The sequence below is a fragment of the Nelumbo nucifera genome, chromosome 5 (assembly GCF_055504915.1).
Source record: "Nelumbo nucifera cultivar China Antique chromosome 5, China Antique-T2T, whole genome shotgun sequence".
NCBI classification, from domain to species: Eukaryota; Viridiplantae; Streptophyta; class Magnoliopsida; order Proteales; family Nelumbonaceae; genus Nelumbo; species Nelumbo nucifera.
The window spans coordinates 27388179-27412708 of NC_142653.1; the positions used below are offsets into that span (position 1 = coordinate 27388179).

General features: G+C 40.5%; 1 protein-coding gene across 2 annotated transcripts in view; it reads left to right on the forward strand.

The window, feature by feature from the left end:
* Nucleotides 1–277: 277 nt before the first annotated feature.
* LOC104607555 (V-type proton ATPase subunit a2-like) overlaps nt 278–24530 on the forward strand; it is a 41405-nt gene continuing 17152 nt past the window's right edge. Inside the window, exons 1-7 of one of the 2 annotated variants that reach the window (XM_010273216.3) lie at nt 278–735; nt 3630–3674; nt 16970–17092; nt 17173–17280; nt 17914–18024; nt 18132–18305; nt 20129–20266. In XM_010273216.3, the coding sequence (XP_010271518.1) occupies nt 595–735; nt 3630–3674; nt 16970–17092; nt 17173–17280; nt 17914–18024; nt 18132–18305; nt 20129–20266 (840 nt within the window). In that variant the 5' untranslated portion in view covers nt 278–594. Of the gene's footprint in view, nt 1241–3629; nt 3675–16969; nt 17093–17172; nt 17281–17913; nt 18025–18131; nt 18306–20128; nt 20267–24530 lie in introns of both variants that reach the window. The other variant, XM_088888557.1, reaches the window with a different exon arrangement.

A 24530-nucleotide genomic window follows, 5' to 3' on the forward strand; every position in this document is an offset into this window, starting at 1 on the left:
AAAAAGCCAAAAAACCTTCCGTCTAGCGTGTTTTAGGGGTTTCTACCTATCGACAGCATAATAAAACGATGGGTTAGCATTGAATCCATTGATACAAGAGTCGGGATCTGCTGCCAACAAAATGAATTCATGATCTGTGTCCATACATTAGAGACATGGTAGGCCCCAATCTCACGTGAGAGGGTACAGATCATAATGGAACTATGGAAGCATGTTTTGGCAGCAGATCCGATATCTTGATACAAAAGCACGGCACGCGTGAAGATGTTAGATGTATACAATTCATCCACTCCGTCCATGCATGCATCCGTAGGCATGTATGATGTATACACATAGACAATTAGACATAAATGTTATGCTATATTATACGCCGTAGCTACAGCGCTTATAATTATTCTGGAGGGTATATTATAGGTTGAAAAGCGGAGCGGAGGGCGGTAGATGAGGACCGGAGAGACGAAATTACAGTGATAGGATCTGGAAATATATTTTAGGGGCTGCAAAAGAAATCTGAAAATATCAGCAAAGATCAAAGAGGAAGGAAGGGTTGTGTGTTGAAGAGGGGAGGAGATTGAAACTTAGAAGAGAAGCCGAATGGGGGAGGGCGGGTGCTGTCCATCGATGGAGCTGTTCCGCTCGGAGCCGATGCAACTGGTGCAACTCATCATCCCCATCGAATCCGCCCATCTAAGCATTTCTTACTTGGGCGAACTTGGCCTTGTTCAATTCAAGGACGTAATTTTCTTTTTGAATCATCTCATCTTCTTTTTCAGTATCTTCCTTTTTCGGTATTTTGTTGCAGCGTAACCCTCATTTGGCTATTCCCATTAAGTCTAGGAATTCATAAAAAAGTTAACTGGATAGATGAATGATTGTATTTGCCTCTCTAGATTTCTGGTTCTTCCGGGCTTTTGTCAACTGAATTTACCTTGATCGTATCTGAACGGTCTTATGCACTCTGATCTGCAAATATTGCTTGATTTGGCGACTGTATTCCTGATGAATGTTAGCGATGATGCGGATTGTACAATGTGATGTTGTGCTAGATCAATTCGTTGTTTTTTGCGCTGAAAGATTTCATTACGTTGTAATCTCATACGGTCGCGTACGGTCTAGTGATTTTGCACTGAAGTTCAGGAATTAGGTACACTTATTTTTCAGTTTCTGAACTTCAATTGCAATCATTCATCTAGCACCTTGAAGGATGAAGTGCAAGAATTTGAAGAAAGAGTTGCAATTGGCAAGTATAACAGATGGCACTCCAGCTCATTCTCTTATCTTCAATTAACTAATTAATTTTTAAGCAATGAATTAATTAGTTGATTGGTTTGATCGTTTTTCCCTGTCATGTATGTAATATTGCAATTACTTCCATAGAATTATCCTTCCTTGCAATCGACTGAGAAAATAGTATTAATTTTAGCGTAGAGCTTCTGTGACACATAGGGGTTTGGTACCTAAATTTAAACAGGGAAACTGGGAATAAAGTAGGTTTTGGGATGGATGGTAGAGGAAGGGGGAAGGGGATAAGGGAAGTATTACATCCATTCCAAATTCAATTGAAATAAGAAGAAACTTTAAATTGACCAAATGAACATTGGAAGTTGGAGGGTTTAAACAAATATTACTTGTGCGTAGAGTTTGGACCATGCTGGCTTTGATATAACATTTTGCTGATATGTGCATGCATGGTTGTGTGCGCACTTGTTTGCTCTCTTTTTTTTTTCAATAAATTGCAAACCCATGAATGATTTTCTGAACCTCTCATTAACCTGCTGAATCATGCAATTGCATGTCCCTGATTCTTGCTGTTGATTTTGAGCCTTTTTCAGCTTGGGATATCTGCCAGGCAAAAAGCCTGAGCTATAATATTAAAACTAATGGTTATGAATCATTCATTTATCTGGTCCGGATGTTAGATTCATAATGAGTTAGTCAATTATTCATGGTTTTAGTAGGTACTAGTAAACGTGAATGTGCATTTGCACGTGGCATTATCTCTAATACAAAATTATTTATAAATTCATGGGCAGTTTCTGAACGGTTATAAGTGGGCAGTTTCTAAACAGTTATAAGTGGGCAGTTTTTGAAGTGAGAGTAAAGGACATATATGCCCTCTTTATGCCCGTTGTATGCTTAGACAAGGGGGTAGAAAATGTCCAATGAAAATTTCAGAAAGAAGGGGCATTCGCTCTTTTATAGGTAGTATAGATAAATCTGTGTGACGTTTCTTAAATTGCAGGGAAAGCATGACTTGAATAAGCTATCTTCCCTTTATAGTTCTTCCCTTCCACTCTTCATGATCCTTGAATCTAGCTTCTTTTCTTTTCTTTTCATTTGTTTCTTGTTGAGCAATTTTGGTTATGTGAAAATGCCAGAATCTGATTTGCATATCCAAATCCTTATTACACTGGCCATTGCATCTATTTGTCATCTGTTGAGCTACTGTTTAGAGAATGAGCCTTGACAAGAGCAATCTATGGATCATGATTTATGAAAGGCATTCTGCTGATTGAAAAAAGAGGTTATTTGTATTTTATTTGTTCTCTCTATGTACAGAAAGTGTATACTTGTACATGCTTTTCTTTCAAGGGAAACTCTCCGCCATTTAATGCAACTGCCTTTTACTTTAAAAAATGTGTTATAGGAAAATGCATACAAATTTTGCTCATTCGTTCTTGGACTTGCTTTTCTTCCAAAGTGGTCGGCATGAAAGGAGCCATTACAGTAAATACATAAAAATTTTGCTCATTAGCTCTTGGACTTGGTTTCCCATACCAACTTTAGACAATGAAAAGAAATTAACTTTTACCATTCAGATAAATACTATGAAGGTTGGAAGGTAGCATTTTATTTTTTCTTCATTTGGAGAGTGAGAAGAAAGGGGGTTTATGATTTTCTGAAGCTTTGGAATTGATTGTAAAAAAACAAGAGATGGTTCAGATGGGGCAATGTTGGTCACTGGATGGGTTTTGAGGATTGAGGATTATACATGTTTTTGTCAGGGTTGGTGCATCTACTGGTTTGGCCTGCATGCTGCTATGTTGACGTATCTATTGTTTTTTCTTTGTCTTTATCTGTTGGGAGGTTAGTGGGCTATGATTTTATTGAATTTGCGAGGGAATTCTTTATTTTTATCAATCTAAACGGCATTTTTTGTTGTGGAGTGGTTTTGCTAGAGAAATTGTGGTCTTTTCTTAGAAAGTGTGAGTTTTAATTTTTGCTTTCTTCTTTTCTTGTGACCCCTTTATCACTTGTTCATGTTTCTTATTTTTTTTTTACCTCTAATAAATGTTTTTTTTTTTGTAAAAAAAGCACCACCAGCTTCTCTATGCAATCATTGCAATCTTCTTATCCTCTTACTAATTGCATTTCAATATGACTATGTAGATTGTATTCCATTTTTCTTCTATTTTGGGATATTGTGGAGGGTTCCACAGCAAACCTACATGGTTGAATAGCCCTACCCCTTTTTAACCTGCCTCTAGCCAAAAAAACCCAAGAAAGATAATCATCTGTTGAATTTCTTTGGGTGCTTTCCAATTATTTTTTTTTGGTTGCACGGTTGAGTGCTCATTACTCGTACATTTTCTATGGTTTTCTGATATCTAGTTTATTATTTCTTCCAGCTTAATGCAGAAAAGAGCCCCTTCCAGCGGACATATGCTACTCAGGTATATATTTGTTCCACTCCTCTCGTTTTTAAGGTTATCCATGTTTGTACGGTTGCAGGCTTAGGTTTTAAAGTTACATACTTTTCCCCCAGCATGCATATTGTACTTGTAGTAAGTGCAAATTGTGGTAACTGTTAAATCTATGTCAGTGACTTGGCCGCCCAGCATTATTTTATAAATTCAAATACATATTGCTGAAAAAGGTATTTTTTTGATAAGTAAACAATAGGATTTTATTGAAAGATTAAGAATTCACAAACATCACAAGAGGCCCAAGGAGAGATGTGAGGTGCAGCTTCTCAAAGAGCATAGTATCAAATTACAAATGAGCCTGAAACAAATGATCCCTATTAACCCCTTGTTTGGCTAAAGTATCTGCAATCCCTTTAGCCATTATTCTTTCCCATTGGAATTCTTATAGTCATACTATACTTTTAGTAAGCCATTTGAATCTCTTGATCTCATTCATATAAGCCCATACCTGTGGGTGTTTTATTCCATCCTACCATCAGCTTGGAGTCTCCTGCAATAATCAAATTGTCAAAATTAAGCTGTCTTGCTAACTGTATTGCTTGGAGTACAACAAGGAGTTTATATCTAACTGAGCCTCTACACCTGCTGGTCCCGAAAATAATGCAAAATCTGTTCTTTCTTTGTTCCTTAAAACACCCCTACACTTGAAGGACCTGGGTTTCCAATAATGCTCCCAAAATTTAGTTTAATAAAATCTTCTTTATGTGGAGACTAAGGGAAATAGATCCTTTCCTTCCTTGAAGATCTTCTTTGCCACTATACCCCAACAAAGAGAAAATATCTAGTCTTCTCCCAATGTATCACCCTTGTCAACATGTCCTCTGTCACTGCATCCTCACTTTGTTCTTTCTCTAGGAAAATTCTAGCATTTCTTTTTTCCCAGATGGTTCAAGCCAAGGCTGCCCTTGTACACCTTCAAAGGCCTCTCCCCCCTTTTCTTGGGCCACCTAAACGTGTAAGAGTCAAAAAGCATGTTAACCTCCAAAGGCAAAGTCCAGCTGCACCCGAACAAAGAGAAAAAACAGGAGATTAGTAGGTGGTAATAACTTTCTCCATTGGCTTGCAAAGAATGCACTAATTTGTTGATAAGAAAAGAAGAGGCTTTTTCCTTTGTAAATTATCCAAGGTATTAATCTTCCCATAGAAGACTTAGACTTGGTATAGACCGGATGGCCGACTGTCAAAATCAAAGAATCAATATCCAAAGCAGTTTTAATTAAAAAAAATCCCATAGAAGAATTCCCAACAAAAGGCACCAGCTTTAGGGGGAATAGTTCTTCACCAACTTTCCTTTAGAGGGAAAAGACTGGATGGAGGGAGAAGAGCACAAAGAGGAGTAAAAAAACACAAGAGTTACTTAGATGTCCTAAGTTAATGCTCAATCAAATTTGAGTATTAAAATATGAAGTGTTAATGTTTTTAACATGTTGGCACCAATAGGAAGAATATTAGTTTTATTTTATTATTTTTATTATTTTTATTGTTTAATAATAAGATTCATTAAATCATAACCAAAAGAATACAACTCAGGGAGTGGCACGAGATGCTACCTCCCCTTTAAGAAGGGGAAATGGAGGATTCCATCTACCCTTTTGTTGATTACACAAAACAAAGAAAAATTACAGAGAAGCCCAATACAAAGTAACCTGAGAAGCCCCTTGTTTGGCAAGAGCATCAGCCGAGGCATTTGCCAATCTGCCCACCCACTGAAACCTGCTATGTTCCTTGTGAGCCATTTAACCTTTTTTTAGAACATCCTTAAAGCCCCAACTAACAGTATTCAGAATATTAGTTGGAGAACATGTAGGCAGAATCCTTCCAGACTAGATGTTTTTTGATTTTTATGGGGGTATATAGAAGGGTTTTCTTGTGTTTCTTGCTGAATTTTTAATAAAATCTCTTTCACCTTGTGGTTGGAGGACAGCATACTTCATTGTTAACTTATTCTGTCATCAGCAATACTTAATCCAGGAGTGGTCGGGTGGTTCTCCCCTGTTTCTAGGAGCCATCAAGCTATATTTTCTTTCCTGATTAAAAATGAGAACATTATATATGTGATTCTTTCTACTCTAGCATTGAGAGTATAACCAAGATCTTAGCCCTCCTTCAGGATCCTGTTTTGTTGTTTTTCTTGAGTATTGCATATTTTAAGGTTGAGGGATTTCTGGGTTGTTACCATATCCAGATGAACAAATGGTCCTTGGAACTTAGAGACATGATCAGGGAGGTAAAAAGCCTTGGCATCTGGAGTGAACATCTCACTTCGATGGATACTGCAATATGCCGATTTGCTTGATAACAGTCTAGCTAATCCAAGCATGGTCAGGACTAATTTTTATTTGGGAACATGCACTCCATGATAGTATTTATTCTTGATTTATCTCTTTGTATGTTTGTCTTTGGTGGCCTTTTAGGCTTGGGTGTTTCCCCACTTCTGTCTGTTAGGAAGTGGTTTTAGTGATACATTTGCTTCATCCTTGTTTGTTTTTTTTTTTTCAATCTTTAGTAGAATAGTTTGTTATTTATCAGAAAAAAGTTGGTTTACTGAATGAAATTGTTGATAACCTCTTCCCATTGCCCGGGAGAGAGCTTTGAGTTTCAGAAACAAATGATGAGGCAAAATTCAATATCCTGCTATTCATTATTTAGTCATTTATAACCATTGGTGGTCTGAGACTGTTGCAGTAATGATTAGGCACTTGATATGGTTCCAACGGCCTGTACGGCAAATCAGGTGGTTATAGTGGAATATTTGATGCAGGCTGACGTGGCTACAACAGCGCAGCAGCGCCCCGCATCATCCCCTCCTCCTCGGAAAACGCCTTGTCCTCGAGGGGTGTCGATGGGTATCGATGCTGCATCTGACTGAGAGCTTCCTAGGTGGCGTTGGCAGGGCTCGTCCCTCCCATTGTACCATGATTTCAGTGACAACACGGTTCCCTTGTTTTACCATACGCCTTTCAAGCACAGCCTTCGGGTGGGGAAGGAGGTCCCCTCCATGAGTAAGTGGTGGTAATTCAGGGCAGATATGGTTCGGATCCCCGACGGAACATTTAAGCCAAGATACATGGACTACTACTAGGTGGATCCGATTATCTAGGGGAAGAGCCAATCTATAAGCCACCGGGATGATCCGTTCGATGATGGTGTAAGGGCCGTAGTACTTGGCCAATAGCTTTTCTGATTGGCGAGCTGCAACGGAGGTTTGTTGGAAAACCTCATCTTCTACCTCAAATTCCCGTTCTGTCCTTCGTTGACCCGTCTGTTTCATTCTTTCTTGTAACCGGGCTAGATTCTCCTTGAGCTTCATCAAAGTCGTTTCCCTGTCCTCCAATTCTTCGTACACCACTTGTACCTTAGTGGTCCCCGGGAGCCAGGATGTAGGTGAGGAGATTGGGAGGGGGACACCAGTAGACCATGTGAAACTGGGTGGTGCGAATGGCGGAGTGGTGCCAACCATTTTGTCCAAGTTTGCAGGCTTTGTCCGGCGAAACAACACAAATATGCCTCCAGAGTTCGTTTCACCACCTCGGTTTGCCCGTTAGACTAGGGATGGTAGGCCGAACTCATCTGTAGTTGTGTCCCCTGTAGATAGAACAACTCCTTCCAAAAATTCTAGTGAAGAATGGGTCCCTATCGCTCACTATGCTGCTCAGCATCCCACGAAGCTTGAACACATTCTCCATGAATGTGTGAGCTACTCCCTAGGCCGTATAGGGGTGTGATAAAGCTACGAAATGACTATATTTGGTTAGTCGGTCGACTACCACCATGATAGTTGACTTTCTGTTGGAAAGTGGTAGCTCATCAATGAAGTCTATTGACATATCCCTCCAGACATACTCGGATATTAGTAGAGGCTGCAGTCGTCTGGGAGTGGGGACGTTTTCACTATTGTTTCATTGGCAAGTTTCGCATTCACAGATCTAGTTGCGCACTTGTCAACGATACCCCTTCCAGAAGCATATCTTCCGTAGTTGTTGCTTTGTTTTTTGGTAACCTGCGTGTCCTCTCAGGGGACTCAAGTGAGCTTCTGTGAACAACTTCCAACGGAATTCAAAGGTTGGCCTGAGAACCACCCGCCCCTTTTTCCACACCAATCCATTCTTCAAAGTGGATTTCATGCTGGAGACCTGCCCCTGTTTGATCTTCTCCACTAACTCCTTCACCCATTCATCCTGGTCATGCTCCCGAAACAGCTCTTCCACCCACTTCAGTGACGGGTTGGAGATGGCTTGCACTTCTCCTTCAACACAATGGGACAGGGCATCAGCAGTGGTGTTCTCCTGATCCCTCTTGTATTGCAATGTGAAATCAAACCCCATGGTTTTGCTGAGGAGTCGTTGTTGGTAGGGAGTGGTGATCCTCTATTTAAGCAAGTATCCCAAGCTTTGGTGATCACTCCTGACTACGAACTTCTGTCCCAGAAGATACTGTCGCCATCGTTGGATAGCCATGACAACGGCTAGCAATTCCTTATCATACGTGGATTTGGCTGCGTTGGTGGGGTTCAAAGCTTGACTAAAAAAAGTGATAGGTCTCCCTTGTTGGGATAGAATGATGCCAATACCAGTTCTTGACACATCACATTCCAGTATGAAGGGAGAGTTAAAGTCCGGCATGGCCAACACTGGAGTGGAAGTCATGGCCTCCTTTAGCTTCTGGAAGGTGTCCTCAGCTTTCGGGTTCTGGCCCCAGGCTCCCTTCTTAAGCAGTCATGTCAGTGGTCGGGCTAGTTTCCTGTTATCTTGGACGAACTTTCGGTAATACCATGTGAGGCCCAAGAATCCCCCGAGTCCGGTTGGAGATTTGGGTTTGGGCCATTTCACCATACATTCGATTTTGACGGGATCCACCTCTACTCCACTAGCTGAGATAATATGTCCTAGGTAGCTCACTTTGTTGATCCCAAAGCAGCATTTACTTCTTTTGGCATGCAGCTTGTGGGCCTTCAGAGTCACAAGCACTGCTAAGAGGTGCTTGATATGCTCCTCTACTGATCGGCTATAAACCAATATGTCATCCAAAAAGATGAGGATGGACTTCCTTAGAAACTCTCGAAAGACCTCGTGCATGAGTGCTTGAAAAGTGGCCGGAGCGTTGGATAACCCAAAGGGCATCACTAGAAACTCATAATGCGTCTGTTTGGCATCATTGCCGTTTCCTGGAGCAACATTGTGAGAAAATGTTGCTGCATCTGCAGCATCGATGCCAAACATATACAATGTCTGTCGTGCATCTAAAATGCCGTCTTAGGGACATCCGAGGCCCGAACTTTGATATGACGATAGCCTATTCGAAGGCCCAACTTGGAAAAGATCCGTGACCCGTGCAACTCGTCCAAAAGCTTGTCGATGTTGGGCATTGGATATTTATCCTTTATCGTCATCGTCATTGCATTCAGCTGTCGGTAATCCACGTAGAACCTCCAACTTCCATCCTTCTTCTTTACTAACAACATCAGGGAGGAGAATGGACTCACACTGGGTCGGATGATCCCACTAGCGAGCATTTCCTGAACCAACTTTTTGATCTCTTCTTTGTGGTAATGTAGGTATCGGTAGGGACGCACGCACACTAGCATCACCCATCTTTGCAACGAAATGGCGTGGTCTAAGGCCTGAGGAAGGGGTAGACCCTTCGACTCTTCAAAGACCTCTTCAAAGCCCTCCAACACAGACCAGATCTGAGAGTTCATGGTGGGCTCCGTTGGATCGTGGGTGTCTTGTATTTGCATCAGAAAACAACATAAGTACTTGTTTCTCCATTTTGTCCCCATCTATTGCTCTTAGCTCAGGAGGTCGGTGGCCTTGTAGGAGGTGAGTGTCGGCCTGGTCTTGGTATTATAGGGAAAGACTGTTGAAATCCCATGTGACTAGCCCCAAGGTTCGAAGCCATTGGACCCCAAGTACAACATCCAATCCTATTAGGGATAACAGGTAGAAGTCTACAGTGATCTCTACCCCTACGGTCCAGATGCAGGTTCCATCACAACGGCCCTGCTCGGCTACCTGGTCCCCGTTTGCCACCGTTACTCTGAACTTGGTGTTTGATGTCTGCCACCTTGGCCTTCGTTGCCACCCGGTCCATGAAGTTGAGGGAGGATCTGGAGTCCACGAGGATGGTTATTAGGAGAGCCCCTACCATTAAATGTATGCACATAGTCTGTGATGTGTTGGCTTCTGAGATAGCATGCAGGGAGATGGTTAGGGTTGGGTCCGGTTCTTCTTCTCCCATGGTCTGTTCAGAGTCATCCCCTTCCTCCTCTTCCGCCTCCCAGTTAATCCACAACAACTTCTGCACCTTGCATCGGTGGCTGGGGATGTACCGCTCCTCACAGTTGTAACATAATCCCTTCTCCCTACTCTCCTTCATTTTTGTTGGTGTGAGCCTATGAATCTCTGGAAGCTTCCTTTGTGATGACTTGTTTGTTGGAGGGTCGCTCACCGGTGAGAGGCAGGGTCATGGTTGCTCCTGTTTGACTGTCCTTCGTTATGATGCCCATTCTTCTTCCTCTAACAGCATCAAGCGGAAGGCTCGAGCCAAGGTCATTGGCTCAACTTTTGCACTCTTGCCCGAACCTTTGCCTTGAGACCGGAGATGAAACACCCCACAAGGGTCTCTTAATTTAGCCCCTTTACTCGGATGGAGATCCTCTGGAACTCCTCCATATATTCATGAACAGTGGAGGATTGTGAGAGCTTCGCAAACCGTCCAACATGGTTGCTTCCCAGGGGCCCCTTGAATCGAGCATCTACGGCGGCTACAAACTGACGCCATGTGGGATCTGATTGATGGTCCTTATTACCACCTATACCACTCCACTGCTCGCCCTTCAAACCCAAGGCTAGCCACCGCCACCTAGTTCTCCTCTGATAGCTCCTGCAAGCGGAAGTACTGCTGGATGAGGAGAAGCCATCCGTCCAGCCCCGTGCCTCCAAACTTCTGTAACTCCACCTTCCAGAACTTTTGCGGGGAGACGAAGCCGCTCCCTACTAGCCCTGAACTATCCACTCCCTTCTTGAAGCCCCCACCAGTGGACGACTGATGGTGAGATTCTTCCTGCTGATCCAATCAGAAAGCGATGTGATCCAGACACTCCATCAACTTGGAGAACTTCATGTGCATCTCCTCACGAGACCTTTCTAGACTTCCTACGCGATCCTCCATCGCCAGTACCTTGGTTACCCAGGGATTTGATTGCTCTGATACCAAGATGTTGATAACCTCTTCCCGTTGCCGGGGAGAGAGCTTCGAGTTTCCCCGAGCTATAGTGAAGCACCGCTCGAGGGGATGGCCAGAAGCATGACCGGAGAGAAAGACACAAATGTTGAGGCAAAATTCAATTTCCCACTATTCATTATTCAATCATTTATAATCATTGGTGGTCCAAGACCGTTACAATAATGATTAGGCACTTGATATGGTTCCAATGGCCTGTTCGGCAAATCATGTGGTTACAGCGGAATATTCGATGCAGGCTGATGTGGCTACAGCAGTGCAGCAGCGCTTCGCACCAGAAATCCAGAAACTTTCGCTTCGACTCCCTTGCACTTTTAGATGGATTCTAAGGGAACTGAATTCCCTAGTTGATTCTCTTTCTAATTCGGGGGTGGATAGAATTGAGCAAGTATTCATTGCTCCTTGGCTTGTAGAGTTTGGTCACACTTCTTTCATGCAATGGGCATTTACTGGGTGATGCCAAGATTGGTTTAGGAACTTCTACACAGCTGGTATATTCTGGGTTTTTCCAAAAGAGGAAAAATCATTTGGAGGACCATTCCAGCTGTAGTGATTAGCGCTATTTGGTCTGAGAGGAATAACAGAGTTTTTAGTGATCTTTGTAAAAGTTCTGATGAGTTGATCAATTGTATTGTGGCTAAACTAGCTTCTTGGTTATCAGTTGTTCCTGAGTTTAGAAATCAGAATATGTTCCTGATTCTAAATTCAGTTAGTTTATGGGACATCTGATGTTGTTTGTGTGGCGGAGGCAGTCTTGTTTGTTCCTCCATGTGTATGTATTTCTTCAGAATTAATATTACATTACCTTTTTTTTTTTAAAAAAAAAAGTAATTGAGTTGTACAGTGCTAATACTTTACCTTTATTATTTTTTCTTTTTTTGGTAAGCTGGCAAAAAAGTATTGTATTAATGGTATGAGAATGATGAGGCCAAGGCACTCTCTGCTGTACAAAGAACCTTATCAAGAACTACTCAAAAGTATTACTATATCCTCCTTTGGACAAGTTATGTCTTAGAGAACAACACTCCTAGAAAGTCCAAAGAAAATCCAAAGTGAAGAGAGAAGACAAAGTTGACATTGTATTTACTGGTTATGTCCTTGCTTATGAACGATCTATAAGTGCTCTCTTGGCCTTCCTTGGTTCTAGATTCTTCAACTTGTAAGATGCCACCTCTTTGGATGCCAAAAAAGCATGTGTGTAGTGGTAATGCAAATTTTGAGATGATTGTGGTGGAAGGCTTGACAAGAGAAGTGAGTCATGCGGAGGTTCAAATTAATTCCGATGGAAGGCTTGACGAGAGGATGAAGTCTCTTAATGCAAGCTTGATAGGAAGGTGTGTTGGAATGGATATGGAGGAAGTAGTCGCCTGGGCTTCTTTTGAATGGGGTAAAGATAGAGTTTTGGGTGTCAGAAGGCTGAATGGGGGACTATACTTGTTTATGTTTCATAGCAGGAAGGATGCGGAGTGGGTTCTGGAGTCTGAAGCTAAGTTGAGTAGGGGCTGTGACTTATGATTAAGCTGGTGGTTTCCAATGGCAGGTTTCCTACAAGAAGGCAAAAGGAGGAGGGCAATGTAGATTGGTGTTTTGGGAATCCCCTTGCATGCATGAAGTGATGTATCCTTCAGAGTGATTGGGGATGCTTGTGGTTAATTCTTGACTGTTGATGAAAGGAATATCTGCTAGGAGAAGATCAACATTGCAAGAATTTTGGTGGAGGTTGATGAGGTCTCTGCCATTCCAGGTTGTTTTGTTTTGGTTTTTGTAGGTTAGAAATACGACCTAAAAATTTTTGTCTAGGGAGAGGATACTACCTTTTTAGAGTGTGTCGAAAGGAGAGAAGGAAGGAATTTTGAGAAGCCTGAAACAGGGCTGGAGTTTCAGGACGGTTGCTTTGTTTAAGAGGTGAAGAGCTGCTTGAATGAGGAGGACGATGGAGGGGATGATACAAGGGGCATAGCGGTAATTTCGGGTGGGACATGGACTTTAATAGAGAGGTACGTGGTTGGAGTTGGCAAGGATAATATGAATAGATGCTGGTTGGAGGTGTAGGGATGAGAGATCCATCATATGGATGGCGGAACCCTGTAGAAAGGTTGGGCGAAATTTCAAAAATTTCTTTCTCCCATCTGGAAATCGCATTCCTTATTTTAGAAAACCGCATTTTCAAGGATCAATCTTGAGCCAAAACCGGACCTGATCTGAAATCAAAAGGGAGGAGAGGGATATACCTAATACGAAGTAGCAGTAACTCCCAATGAAGGTGTTCACGCCCAAGGAGAAAACCAAAACCCGCTTCCACTGAAGATGACACAGTGTGTGGTGAAGCAGGATCAGCAGGACGAATTCTTCAGCAAGAACTGAATTCTTCAGCAAGAATGGAGTAGAGGGCTGGTGAGTACGACTTCAAATTGCTTCTTCTACCAAGAAACAATATCAAGAACAATTCTTGATCACTCCCACAAGTGGAGATCAAACTGGGTAGGAGCGTCAAGAACAGGGAAGAATTTTGCAGATTGCTGTGGTGTGTATAACTGAGGAATTCACCCCCTTTATTTATAGCCTTCTCAGGATCAGCCTCCTAATCCAATTAGGAGAGAGTTCCTTAATCCAAATATGATATTTGAATCTAGACTCTTGAATGGATAAGACTTATCTTATCCTTCAGCTAATCCTAATCAGATTATAAATCCTATCTTGCCTCCTTTTAATTAACTAACTTAAGCCCAATTCGAATTGGGCTTTAGGCGCATTAGGTTTATGTGCTCACTTAGCCTCTTAACCTGTTGCCCAATTGGCTCTCTTTGTATGGCGTGGGACCCAAACATTGATATACACATCGGCCACATGGGTTCAACCCAACCTTTGTTACAAGGCCTGGCTGAATTCACTATAGGAGACCGTGAACCCCTGAGTCCATCACCATGGGCTCTTAATGGGCCCAACATTTACACTAAATGGTCCTTGGGTCTAGCCACCTTATGAAAACCCAAGGACTGTGGGCAGATGCAAGATTAGCCCATCAGGTATTACCCTCAATGGTCTTACACTTAACCTCTCAACCCAAAATGATCAAACACTGCCCGACAAGAGAGGACCTCTCCCTCAATTGCAAGGAACAGTGCTGCACTCTCTACTCACATGGATCCCGGGAATTAAAACCTTTTGCAAACATTTTGAAACCATACTATATATATGTATATCTCTATGTAAATATATTTTGCAAAAACAAATTTCAACGGTTGAAATCAACTGTCGGCAGTTTAGGTTTCTATCAGAGAGAGTGCATTCCCCGATCATTTACTTTGTCTGACAAAGGGGCTGATCCAATCACTATGATCACCCACTTAGGTGAATTCTCAGACTGTCCCAACATACCCAGGTTTTGACCCTCTCTAAGAATCTCACTGATTGGCATATCAAAGACAACCCAATCCGACACCTAGTGCAGTACCATAATCGAGTCTAGGGGTCAGGTGTAACATTCTATTTTTGCTCATCTATCTCCAAGGTCCAGGGCAACACTAGAATTTTGGTCCAGTTCAGGGTTTCAAGAAAACCACACTGCATGTACCTCAGGTCTCACTCTGGCAGCTAAGACAAGCCACCCCAACCAACTTGGCGGCACATCAGTGTCAGCCTTGGCAGGATAAATCTCCCCAGATCTATCCAACGGTTGTGATGATCCTAAACTAACATGAGTCTCATAAGTGTCCAGTTTAAGGGTATTACACAGAAACACACCAAAACACATGAATCAATTATGTACTTTTATTCATTTACATTAAATGTCATCAAGTACATCAATTTGATTGGAGCTAAGGGCATACACTGTCTAACAGGAGGGTGGGAGTTTAATAGCAAATTTCAAGGGGATATGCAAAGGGTTACAAGGCTTGTTTAAGACGTTGGATGCTGAGAGTGGGGACCACTCCCTGTGATCGAGATTTAAGAGGGTTTGTAGTAGTTTTAGGCGCAACAAAATAAAGTTAAGAAAATGATTTGGCGCCAAGGCTTTGCAGTTCAAGAAGATAAAGAGAAAGAGGGATTTCCACTGGCTTCAATTTGGCAAGGCGAAGGATTGGGTTTGGGTCATCACTAACTAAGATAGCTCTAGAAAAAAATCTGAGCCTGAAAAACAAGGAGAGCCGTACTGATGAGAAGGAGCTTCATGGTCTTGTGAGTGGTGAAGCTATTTTCATTCCAAGGGAGACAGATGTTGGGAGATCGGAGGAATAGACAAAGATATAATCGGCCTTTAGGTAGGCCTATTTGTTTTTGCTCTTTTGTGGTGAAAATTCTTGTTGGTCCACCCAAGGATCGAAATATCGCAATGTACTAGGGCGTATTGACTGATACGTATCTTATTGGGGCCCCTCTGATACGCCCCTATACTTAGTGTTCCGGGGTCTCACCTATTTCATGGGGTAGGTGGGCCTTAAATTGACCCCCTTGAACCGGTTTGAAAGAAAAAAAACTAAAAAAATAAAGGGGAGCTTTGGTGCAGGCCAATACGCCCCATCCGGTGAATCGACTTGTATCGATACTTTTGAACCTTGATCCACCCCTAAGTGGGGCATTTGGTGTCATTTGACTGGGATTTCGCTAGGGTTGAGGGAGACGGGAAAAATGGAGGCTGGGGTGGAGAAAGGAGAGGAGGAGGACTAAGGGGGATGAAGGTTCTCAGAAGAGATGCAGAGGAGGGGGGAATTCAAAGGAGGGGCAGCCAGGAGGTTAGAAACAGGCAGTTAGACTGAAGAAGCGAGCAGAACAGACAAGAATGGTGAGTCGGAAGTTCGAGAAGAGTGTTTACACTTTGAAGTCCCAGTTGGAATACTTGAGTTGACTTAGGCTGAAGAAGGAATTCTGAGATCAAGGAAAGGGATGCTTCTGCTTCAGAGTCTTTGGAGAAAGTAAGAGAGGTGAGCAAGTTCGTCAAAAGTTTTTTTTCCCCACGTTTGAAAGATGGTTTGGTTGGTGCTGGTCCTACCAACAAATTCAAGAAACCTTATAAGAAAAAAGGCTCAAAAGATAAAGCTTTAAAGGTGAAAGTTGCCGAAATCAAGGGAGCCAAGTGTCAAGATTCACAAGGGGATCAGTTGCAACGGATACTGGCTTCTGAAGAAGGTTTGGAGTTGAGGCCAGAGTTTGAGGATATGGAAGGAAGGGGTAATTGAGATAGTGAAAAGGGCTCAATTGCGACTTCATCAGTCAGTGTGGGTGAGAAGGGATGTTAGGGTGGGCAAGAGCTTAAGCCTGTTTTATTGGGGTGGAGATTTAACTAGAAAGGATTTTGAAGCTTTTCAAAAAGGTAAGAGGGAAGAAATCCTGAAGAAGATCGCAGTTGGGGAAGGAGGAGAGGCGTGGAATGAGAAAGGAGTTGAAGGAGAAGGATAAGATGAAATGCTTGAAGAAGACTTTTTAAGTTTGCTCTGTCTCGGGGTGGCTTTCAGCTGCTTCCCTCTGTTTTGCAATCTTAATTTTTGTTTTTTTTTTGCAGTTGAAGGGTGGGTGTTATCTAAACACCTTGTTTGTTGTTTGTACTTGATCATTTTTCTTTCAATAAAATTTTTGTTTTTACCTTTCAAAATAAATTACTATATCATTTAGAGTGATGCACTGAAACTGTCTTATTATAATTGATCTCCAATCATTTGTGAAATCAACCACTGTTGCTCCAAAAAACTGTTGCAGCACTCTAGCCCACTTAATAAGACCCTGCTCAATCTTCCCCCAAATTCTCTTCCTTTTGGAGTATCCTTCATAAACAAATTAAAAATATTTTTTACTATATTCCAAATTTACCCTTCAATCTGGACTTATGAACTAACTTGCCTTGTCTAAGTAGTATATCAGGATTATACAAAAACCATTAAACCATGTTTAGTATGCCCAATTAATATATACTGTACTATTGCTAATATAAATTCTTAGCTGAATTGCTGGAAAGAATTTTAAAAAGAACATGGCTGGTTTGTGGATATGTAAATGTATGTTAGTTAAGTTGATTTTTGTGCCAGATTAAAAGGTGTGGAGAAATGGCACGTAAACTGCGCTTTTTCAAGGAACAGATGACAAAGGCAGGTTTGACCCCTTCAACAAGGCCTCTGACACGGGTTGACATTGATCTTGATAACTTGGAGGTATTTCCACTATTGATCAGTTTGATTTGGAACATATTATATTTCATGTTCTAATCTTTCCTTTTGTTCTGGATTGGTAGACAAAACTTGGAGAACTTGAAACTGAGCTGATAGAGATAAATGCGAACAGTGATAAGTTGCAACGAACTTACAGTGAGCTTTTAGAGTATAAACTTGTTCTACGGAAGGTATGGCTTTGCTGGATACGCTTGATATGTTACTTATGCTGCTTATTCTTAGGCATGGGCTGGCATAGTAAGGACATATATAAAATTAAAATTTCTGTCTACCATTATTATGCAATAATTCAACTATCACAGAAGGGGCCTTTGGCCATTGCTTGGTGCTATAGTTATACTTGGCTGATATGCATGAGAACACAGGATCTAGTCTGACTGTGGCCTCATGCTAGAAAAAGCTGAAGGTTAGGTTTCCAGTCCACCCCTCCCATGACCCCAGATAGTTAGGACAAATATTGGGTAATGGCCCTTAATTCAACTAAGATAAGTGATACTTAATTACTTACAGTGTCTTACTTATTTTTGGGACACAATTGATCAATGACGTTCACATTATATTTTATCAAGAAACCTGTGCTTGGTATTCTTTTTAATTTATTCTTATATACTGAAAGGCACTTTCAATTTCCTAAGAACAAACTTGTTTCTTAATTAATCAACTTAGATTCAATTAGTTCTCATGCAAAACAGAGAGATCCATTTTCAGCAGATATGTTTCACCAGTTAGTATTTTATTCTTTTGAGACTTCTACCATTGTCAGATTGTTAAGTCACATTACATGAATTTTATCCTGTTTTCAGGCAGGTGAGTTTTTCTACTCAGCGCAGAGTAGTGCAACGGCTCAGAAGAGAGAAATTGATGCTCGCCAAATGGGCGAAGTATCCATTGACAGTCCTTTATTATTGGAGCAGGTAAATTGTTTTGGCTTCTGTCTCAAATTATTAGTGTTGGATAAAACATTTTCTTCCTTCCTTTTTTTTCTGAAATAATAATTTGATTGGGATTGGATGTTACCTAGGAGATGTCGATCGATCCATCAAAGCAAGTGAAGCTAGGATATGTCAGTGGCCTTGTACCCAGAGAAAATTCAATGGCATTTGAAAGAATTCTATTTCGTGCTACTCGGGGTAACGTGTTTCTGAGGCAAGCTGTAATCGAAGAGCCTGTGATGGATCCTATGTCCGGAGAAAAGGTTAATATTAGGACTTTTCTTTTTCAATTGTGTAGCCTTGTCAAACAAATGCAAATGAAGGTGTTTCTTTCCATAAGATCCCTTAACCCCACCAACAAATGTAAATAAATAATAGTTACTAGACTTTTGAAGCATTCTATGGGATGACAATTTTAATGCTTTTGCTTCTATTTTCAATTTTCTTTAGAAGTTTAGGTTAAAGCATGGTATAGCCTAAATGACCAACTAGGCAGGTGGTGTAGATATGAACAGTTTTGGTGAGCCAAATGTTTAACTATACCCCCTCTTATATATTGAGTGTATGTAAGTAACTAACTATGAAAATCAAGGATCTTTGTCTCTGTTAATTTGAATTAGGGGGGTTATCTAAAAAAATCTTTTCCTTTCTTTTCTGAATATCAGGTTTATTGTAGTTGTGATTTAATCCTTGGTCATTTAATTTGCAGTTCAATAGCTTATTAAGAAGTCATTACAAGATACTTTTATATAATAAATTAATAATCATATATCGAAAATGTTTCTTTGAAAATCAGGTGTACTATAGCTGTGACTTTTTGATAGGGCATAGGAACTTTTATTAACATTTTGAGAAAGAAAGGATACAGTATTTACAACTCTTGATACCCCCAAACATAGGAACTACCACCTTATCCCATTTCAATTTCACCTTATGTCTGAGCCCAAAACATTTGTTCACTGTGTACTCCATGCTTATCTAAGGTGTCAGCCATAACATTTGCCTATCTTTTGTACCCATTGAAAGGTAATTACTGATTCCCTTGCCAGCCATTTTATCTCCTTAATAACTTGTCTGTATTACAGTTGTGATTTAATTCTTGGTCTTAATTTGTATTTTAATAGCTTGTTAACAATTAATTACAAAACACTTTTATATAATTATATATATATATATATATGCATATATAATATCCTTATTAATTTTATTGCCTAGGTCAAAAGAATTGATAGAGCTCCTTTAGAAATGTTATGAAACACCATATTATTACTCTGTATCCCTGGTGTTGACTTACTTGCCAGGACAAAATACATAGGTAGTTGTCTGGTGCCTTAATTACACTTTCCTATACCATAGGTTTGGTTTCCCACCATGTTCGATGTTTTATTCTTTCTATTACTGGTGAGAAATGATGCCTTTTCACCTTTTCCTTCCTCTTTTTTCTAGCTTTTCCTTTTTTTTTCCTTTTTTGTCACAAGTAGAACACATCACTTTGAACTCTATTGCTTTACATGTTTAACATTCTTTTGTTTCCTCTTGGTCATTTTAAAATATTTTTGTTCTTTTTATAAAAATAAAAGTCTATGCTTTATGCAGTGTGCCATCTCTCAGTGCTGGTTTTGGAGGAGTTTTTGACAAAACAGTATCTAATGCAAATCCATGTTGAAGATTGAACTTTGTTTCACCTCTAATTGTGTTCAGTTGACTACCCTTTTAGCAATATATTCCTGTTATTAGCATGTTCAAAAATATTTTAAGGTCCAAAGGCAAACGAAGGTGCACAATATTGCCACATTTTATGGATTTTAGTTCATATTCTAGTCTAAAATATACACGTATATCAACTATTCATTTTAAGTTTTTATTAGAACTCAATTTTTCCTTGATTTGCCCAACATGTTACCTTTAATAGAATAGTTTTATTAAATACAATCCATGGAGTTGTTCACTTCAGTCTTTCTTTTTCCTTTTTTTTTCCATCTTGGGGTTTGGTGGGGGATAACCAATGGCCTTAATGGTTTATGTTCACCTTCTATTTATTTGTTTTACTATGCTTTCTCTCATACTTGTAAATATCAATTTATAGGTTGAGAAAAATGTCTTTGTTGTCTTTTATTCTGGAGAAAGAGCAAAGGCCAAAATTCTGAAGATTTGTGAAGCTTTTGGAGCAAACCGTTACCCATTTACAGAAGATGTGGGAAAACAAGGTCAGATGCTTACAGAGGTATGCTTTTTTTTCTTTTTTCAGTTTATTATTTCTCATGCCTGTTGTGCCTTGTTTTTAAATTTTCCTTCTTTCTTGATGAACCCTGACAATACCATTATTTATATTATTAAAAGTTCAAAACATTTTTTTATATCTTGCCTGGAACTAATCCCTTCATTCACATAATACATGCTATTTAAGTTTTGAATCTTGAAATTCACTGTGGATGTTTTGAATACTTTGTATTGGTTGAAACATCTGTACAATGAGATCTGTATCCCTTTAATCACTATACAGGGTCTATTATGAAACATTGTACATGGATACACTTAATACAATTACAAGATCAATATAATTTTTTTTGATGAGTGATAATAAATTTATTAATTCAGAAGCAGATTTAGAGTGAGTTCATACAACATCCCTGGGAGAGGCGCGAGCTGCAGCCCCTCCTTGAATCTTATAAGTAAACTAGGAAAGAAAAGCAAGAATCAGAACTGAGCCCAAAACAATTCTTCCCTATTTACCCCTTGCTTAGCTAACACTTCTAACAAAGTATTTGCTGATCTCCCCACCCACTGTACAGTGACCAACATATTCCTTGTCAACCAACTAAATTTCTTCATTTCATTCTTGTAATGCCACATAGCCTCTTCAGGATTTCTCAACCAACCCACCACCACTTTGGAATCCCTCTCGATTGTTAGGTGTTGTACCCCCAGCTGGTTTGAAAATTGCACCCCTTGTACAACAGCTAAAAGTTCTGCCCTGATGGAGTCCCCAATTCCCAAGGGACCTGAGTAGAGCAACAAAATCTCTACCTTCTCATTTCTCAAAGCACCCCCATTCCGGATAATCCTGGATTACACATGCTACTTCCGTCAAAGTTCAACTTCAGTGAGCCTTCGGATGGAGGAGACTAGCTTGTAATTGATTTGTTCTTTAGGGATGAACACCTCGCTACTGCTGACCAATTTCTCCAAAGGTCATTAAGGGAGAATTGATGAAAGATTTCCAAGGTCTTCAACCAAGGTATTGCTCTATTTAACACATAGTCTTTCAATTCCTGACTGCTCCTTTCCTTTTCTTGAAAAATTCTAATATTCCTTTCTTCCCAAAGGGTCCAAATCAAGGCAGCACGAGCACATCTCCACATAATTTTCCCTATTTTTGTAGGCCCATAAAAGGTAGAATGGTTGAAGAGCATGTGAACTTCTGCTGGTAGACTCCAACTACTCCAAAACAACGAAAGTAGCCAAGCCCAAAGGTCTGCAGAGAAGGGACAAGATATTAATATGTGGTAACAATTCTCACCGTGAGTTCTACAGAGGATGCACCAATTAGGAGAAATACAGAGGAAAGGTCTTCTCTTTTGTATGTTATCTAGAGTGTTTACTTTCCCATGGAATACTTCCCAACAAAACACCATAATTTTTTGGGGAACTAGCTTGCACCAAATTTCTTTTGACGGAAAGGGTTGGTGAGTAGAAAGTTGAGAGATGGACTTGAATAAAGAAGCACAAATGAAGGTTCCATTGGGTCTAGGAGTCCATACCCTCTTATTTGGCTTGGATGGATCCAAACAAACCTGATTAAGACAACTAAGCAAGACAGAAAGAGATTCAATTTCATCATCCCTAATTCCTCTACGAAACCCAAAATCCCAAGTAGGATCTAAGGTTGTTCCCAAAGGTGAGACAAATTTTGAGACCACCGCTTTTTTGTACAAAGAAACAGAAAATAGCGAAGGGAACTGATCCCTTAAAGGTGTGTCTCCTACCCAAATATCCTCCTAAAAATGAACAGTGTTGCCAGAACAAACTTCATACCTGATAAAATTGAGGAATTGAGGAAGGGTGTTGTGAATGGCCTTCCAAGGTGCTGCTAGGTTAGCTTACCTTGATACACCAACATCTCATCCATTCTCTGACCTCCCATGAATGCTTCCCACCACCTCATGCCACAATCTCTCTCTTTCCAATGGCCATCGCCACAACCATTTTCCTAACAGAGCTTGATTTTTTCTAGTTACCCTCCCAAGTCCCAAACCCCCCTCTTCTTTACTTCTGCACACAATTTCCCAATTAACCAAGTGATCCTTTTTTTCTTGTCCCGACTCCCATAAGAAATCTCTCATAAACTTCTTCAGTTTCCTAGCTTCCCTAATTGGTATCCTAAATACAGACAAAAAATAGGTAGGTAAGTTAGCCAAGGTAGCTCTTATTAGGGTAGTTCTCCCTCTTAAAGAGACATAGTTCCTCTTCCATGAGGCTAATCTCTTCTCAAATTTTTCTATCACTGGGGTCCAAAATCTACTCTCCCTAGGATTTGCCCCTAAAGGAAGCCCTAAATATGACATAGGCCAAGCAGAGGTGGAACACTCAAGACACTCTGCAATAGCCTTAACCTCCCCTACCTCCAAATTTATACCTGCTATGCAGCTCTTTTCCAAATTTTTTCTCAAATTAGAAATACTTTCAAATCCTTTGATTAGTTCCTTTAGGTTTGCTACCTTTTCGCTAAAACCTCCTTCACAAAAGATCATAAGGTCATCTGCAAACTGAAGGTGGGTGACGGGGACTTGGTGTCTCCCTATTCTCCAACCCCTAATGGCATCTTCACTATCAGCCTTAGTAATGATCCTACTAATCACATCAGCTACTAAGGTAAAAAGGAAGGGTGAGAGTGGATCCCCTTGCCTGACACCCCTGCAAGCTGGAAAAAAGTCCCTCACTATACCATTTACCAGAATAGAGTAGTGACAAGTACTGATACACCCAAAAATCTAACTACACCACTTGTCCCCAAATCCACAGTTTCACATAGCCTCTAATAGAAACTCCCAGTCCACCATATCATAGGCCTTTTCAAGATCCAATTTACAAATGAAACCTCTCTTCCTAGACCTTTTCATTTCCTCCACACGCTCATTCGCAATTAAGATCTGATCTGTTATTTGTCGCCCTTGAATGAAAGCCCCCTGGGTTTCACTAGTGATAGAAGAGAGGACTGTTTTGATCCTCAACGAGAGCACTTTAGCCAGAATTTTATAGATGCTTGTCACCAGACTAATAGGCCTATAATCTTTTGGGTGGTTGGTATCATTCTTCTTAGGTATCAAGGCCAAAAATGTGGCATTAATTCCAGGGCTTATAATGTGTATTTGCAAATTCCTTAAAGACTTCAACTAAATCCTCTTTCAACACCTCCCAACAATCTTGATAAAAACCCATTGTAAAGCCATCTGAACCTGGAGCCTTGGATCTATCCATTAGAAAGACAGCTTTCTTTAATCTCTTCTTCCTCGAAATCCCCTTCCAGCCACCTTTCCACGATTGCTCTCTCACTTAAAGGTCTTCTATAAATCAATTTGAAGTGGTCCACAAATTTTCTAGCTATGTCATCCTGGTTGGTAATCACCTCCTCTCCTATCTCTAGCTTGGTCACAAGATTCTTTCTTCGTTTCCCATTTGCCAAATCATGGAAAAATCTAGTGTTCCCATCGCCTTTCTTAATCCACTTGTGTCTAGATTTTTGTCTCTAACTGATTTCTTCCTTCAGTAACACCTCTTCCAAATCCTTTTTCAATTGTCTCCTTAACACTCTGTCCTCCTCGGTCAACACATTTTGAGATTCCTTTACATCCAAGTTTTCTATTCGAGAGATTAAGCACAATTTTTGCTCCTCAATTCTACCAAAATAATCTCTATTCCACTCTTTTATTTTGGCTCTCAACCTTTTTAATTTCTTATGAAACTTGATCCCCATCCATCTTCCCCCCCTTTCTTCCTCACCCCACCATTCCTTCACTTTTTTCACAAAATTTGGATAGGTAAGCCACATATTTTCGAATCTAAAAGGTTTGGGTCCTGTAGGAAAAAATCGAGTACCTATCTGGATAGGACAGTGATCGGAGGTGACCCTGGGTAACGCTCTAGCAATCAAGTTTTCCAAACTATTCTCCTAGGCAAGGTTAAATAAGAACCTGTCCAACTTCGAACACAAAGGAGTTTTCCTAAAGGTTGGACCAAGTGTAACTGGCTTGCAACAGAATTATTTCCTTCAATAAAACCATTAAATTTTCTCATGCCTATTGTAATTACCTGTTGGGGATTACTGGTTTCATCAGAGAATCTAATGACATTAAAATCCCCATCCTGACACCAAGGGCCATCCCATAGCTCCTTGATTGCATATAGTTCCTCCCACATCTCATTCCTCTCTCTATAGGAATTAGGGCCATAAACATTGGTTAAGATCCATACACCCATCCTCTACATTC